A 4,219-nucleotide genomic window follows, 5' to 3' on the forward strand; every position below is an offset into this window, starting at 1 on the left:
GTGAGAAAGACAGTCTGCAGACCTTTTTAGCCAATTCGCAGGCTTTTTCTGGGGAGTTCTTGATCTCATAGTAGAAGACGGAGAAGTTAAGCGCCAAGCCCAAGCGGATGGGATGTGTGGAGTCCATCTTTTCATTGCTGATGTCAGACGCTTCCTGGTATGCTTGCTGCGAGCTTTCAACGGTCTCTGGAGACAGAAAGGAAAGAACCAGAATATAGTACATTTATTTATATGTAAAGGTTGAGCTACAAGTCCACTTGCAGCAATGTAATTTGTGAAGTTTAATTTCACCTAAATCCGCCCGAGCATGGCATCTTAGATAATAACATAGTTTTGAAAATTATACGCTTCTAGTCAAAGCTACAAAAATAAAACATTTTGACTGACTGGAACGAACATAAGAGTAAAGCATAGTTCGACTATACCATATAGTTCAAAGTGTAAAAACAACAAATCTGTGGTTTTATCCAGCAGAGATAGTTGGATTATGTTACCTTTGGACAGACCCAGGGTAGCTAAAGCAGTTTTCAGACTTTGTGCTAAGATAATCAGTGTCTGGCTTAAGCATATTTATTGTACAAGCATGTGAATAGTCGCAATCTTCTCATCCAACTATTGGCAAGAAAGCCAGTAAGCAAATTTTTCCAAAACGTCAACCAATTCATTGAAAGACTGGTGAGATTCTTTATTTTTCAGATTGTAAACTAATCCTATGAACAATAACATGACTTGACTACAAAGCGGTCCCCAAAAAACACTGCTGACTCCAGTTTCAGTAAATTTTGCTAAAAAAAAAAAGTAAGTAAATTCAGGAAATTACTAAACTTTCCCCCCTGAAAATGAAATAGTGGATGTTTTTTTTCTTGTGAAGGAACCAATGGGTTTGGGGCTGAGAGCCACAGACAGGGTGGGGAAACAAAGCACAGACTTATGCATTGTTAGTTTCTCTTTTTGTAACATTTGTTGACAATAAGTAAAGTACAGACCTTTAACATTTTATTTTGACATCTTATGAACAATTAAAGATGTTTCATCTAGCCTTGAATCTATTTAAGGGACATTTAAGTGGAAGTGTGGAAATACTGGGAATCCACGTGGCAGAATGCCTCCCAGTCAACACGCAGTGGTGATTTCATGATCAGTTTTTCAGAAGTTGTCAGCTTCCTTAACACGTCTTTTGGGAACTACAACATTATAGACAATAACTGTAACAAATAACTCTTGAATAACAACTTATAACCAATTTTAGTATTAGGAGGCACGCCCAGGTAACTGATCAGACAGCAGGGACATTTCTGTATCAGCACACCAATTCCCTTTAGTTAATAAAGAGGTTCAATCTGGAATACACAATGCTAATACGAGAGCGGTGATTCAAGGTAGGGGTGAAATTCTGTCACTTTATTCTTACTTGTAGGAAAGCTAGAGGCCCTCTTAATTAGTTTCCTCCCACTCCTGTTTTACCGTCCTATGAGATGGGGCCCTGTGGTCACACGCCTGTGAGGCATTGCCCTACTTGATGTCATTTCCAGCTCTTAGCTCCAAGACAAAATCTGACACATTCCTATTTGGGGTGTGAAGAGGCCCAGATTAAAAAAACGACAGGGTGGGGTGGGCTTAAAGACTCCCCACTGCAAAGTAGTAGTAGTAGTAGTAAGAAACAAAAAAACATCACTGAACACTCAACAGTAAGACATACCTTTCTACATATAATAAATAAATGTAAACTCACTTGTTTTCTCATCTCCAGTTGCAACCTCGGCGAGGTATCTATAGTAGTCGCCCTTCATCTTTAGATAGAACACTGTGCTCTCGGGACTTGTGGAGTTTTTAATTAAATAATCATCCAGCAGTTTCTGTGAAGAGAGAAAAGGTCAGATTGATTTATTTAGATGCACCGAGTACAGAATACACAATCACACTGATGACGAACACAATCTGAAACATGATTTTACATCAGAATTCACTGAAACAGGCTTCATGCTACATTTACAGACTAGTCAAACGGTGGCAAATAAAAGGTGAGACTAGATTTAGGTGTGGCTCAGTACAGCATTAGAGAGCACTACTCCCTTTTCTCTTCATAGCTGTTCAGCTCAGTGATTAATGGGTACAGTTCTGCTCCATTAAGAATCAAGTACATGTGCTCAGCCGGTACCATTTAGAGGAAACATTTCGCTCTGTGTCAGCTTCAGCTAAAGTTGCTCCAAAATTGTGTACAACCAGGCCAGGCCTCTAGTGTGTCCTAACTGTCTTCTGCCCCAGATTCCTCTCTTTGGAGAAGCGCTCTCCTCTTGTCAGCACAGTTTGGGGTCCTACTGCTTATTTTAACAGACATGGTATCCTTTTTTGTATTCCTCACTGAAACATACTCGCAAATGTTCCACTAGCAAAGTCGAGGGTAAGACTCAAGCGCTGCCCGTGTTGCGTCATGCTCCCGGCCGCCACGGAGCTCAAGAAGGACCACGCAGGCAGCGTGTGAACGTATACTGGCTGGCAAGTTCGGGGCCGCCCAGTCTCCAGTTTATATAATGCTGAAATAAGGTCAAAGGTAACAGCTGACAAGAAAATGTTAGTCGTAAACTCATAAAACAGCAAGAGGATTTAAAAGCCCAGTGTGTGAGATTTAAAATGATCTATTGGCAGAAATGGAATATAATACACACAACTATGTTTTCATTAACGCGTTATCACCTGAAAATAAGGACCGTTGTGTATTTGTTACCTTAGAGTGAGCCTCTTATGTGTACATACACCACAGGTAGACTTCCACTATGTTTCTACAGCAGCCCAGAACAAACAAACACTGGCTGAGTTTCTGGTTTGTGCTTGAAAGGGGAGGGTGAAGCGAGGGAACTGCAATCTGCAACTACACTGCTAGTTGCCAGTTCTTTAAAACAATATAATAATAGTAGTAAAAGAAGTGGTAATGTAGCAGAAATATAAGACGCGTGTTGCAAATCCCATCTTGTGATTACACTGTAGATTAAGTCATCTGTCTTTAAATGGACACGAGAAGATTACCATGGCTAATCTGTGTCAGTGAAACTGTGGATTATGCTCAAATTAACCGATTTAGAGAGCAGATTAACCGTTCACTCAACCCTAATGACAATCCTGACTGAGAGACAATAAAGGTGCTTACAATAGATGATGGTGATAAAGATCATCTTTGCTTTCAACCTAAAAAGAAAAAAGAAATAAATGAAAAATAATAAAAAAAAGCAGCTTTCCCTTCCAAGTGCTGGGAGAAAGAAGCAACCCGTGTGTGAGCCAAACCCACCGCAGCAGCCACTCCCCAGTCATTTACTGACACAAAGATCGGCTCGGCCAAAACACGCGCACGTCTCCAAGTACTAAGCACTCTTCTTTCACTGCATGCTCTGCACAATAGACAAGAGTAGCCTTGCTCTCAGTGCGTTCACACAAAGCTCTGATTTCAGTCACCAGAAAGCACAAACAGTGTTGATGGATTAAAGCCTGACTGGTTATGTGTGTAGGTATTTCTTCACTCAGCAAATCACAATCAGACACAAAGATGACTGAACAAGAAAAGCATGTGGCAGTCTATGACAGCCGGGAGAGGTGAACCTGATTCACATTCTTGTAGTATTTGATTTACTCTGAAGCTTCAGGTGCCGTCTACAGTGTCAGAAGAAGACTGGACAGGCTCAATCTTCTCAGCTGGCAGCCTGTCTGCTCTACAAGCCCTACATTCACATCTCGTGTGGAAACTAGAAGCCAAACATCCCCGAGCTTCTGCTGCCTCCCAGCTGAGACCGGCTTTCAGCTGAGGTGTAAGTCCGTCTGTGTAGTCTGCAGGAAATAAAGAGAGGGGCACACACGCAGCTCACTCTTCTACTGCGGTCTCTGCACTTCTGCCTTTAAAGTAACCTGGTCTGCAGACAAGTTATGGCACGATGACCGACACACCCTCCTCCGCTGACGAACCCTCGGTCAACACTCACTAGCGGAGATACTGGAAGCTGAGTCACAGTGTATATTCTCAGGAACACAAAGCTGAAAGCTGGTGAAAAACGAATGGCCACTGCGGCTTTGCGGTGCGTTTTTAAAGACAGCAGCTCGGGGAAATTATCTCAATCTTACAGCTAAGCTTCCACCCGTATCTCCTCTAATCCATTATCAAGGCAGGCAGGAAATAATGTAAAGCACCAATCTGTGCTGTTGCATTAGATTAAACAAGAGGTGAAAGCCCCCC

General features: G+C 42.0%; 1 protein-coding gene across 1 annotated transcript in view; it reads right to left on the reverse strand.

Annotated features, from left to right (window-relative positions):
* LOC118336926 (14-3-3 protein beta/alpha-1-like) overlaps nt 1-4,219 on the reverse strand; it is a 7,628-nt gene that overhangs the window by 1,440 nt on the left and 1,969 nt on the right. The window contains exons 3-4 of the mRNA XM_035673692.1: nt 1,733-1,856; nt 12-186 (exon numbers count right to left, since the gene is read on the reverse strand). Of these exons, the coding sequence (XP_035529585.1) occupies nt 12-186; nt 1,733-1,856 (299 nt within the window). The remainder of the gene's footprint in view (nt 1-11; nt 187-1,732; nt 1,857-4,219) is intronic.

Source organism: Morone saxatilis, unplaced genomic scaffold (genome assembly GCF_004916995.1).
Source record: "Morone saxatilis isolate NCDOM2014 unplaced genomic scaffold, NCSU_SB_2.0 Contig3, whole genome shotgun sequence".
NCBI classification, from domain to species: Eukaryota; Metazoa; Chordata; class Actinopteri; family Moronidae; genus Morone; species Morone saxatilis.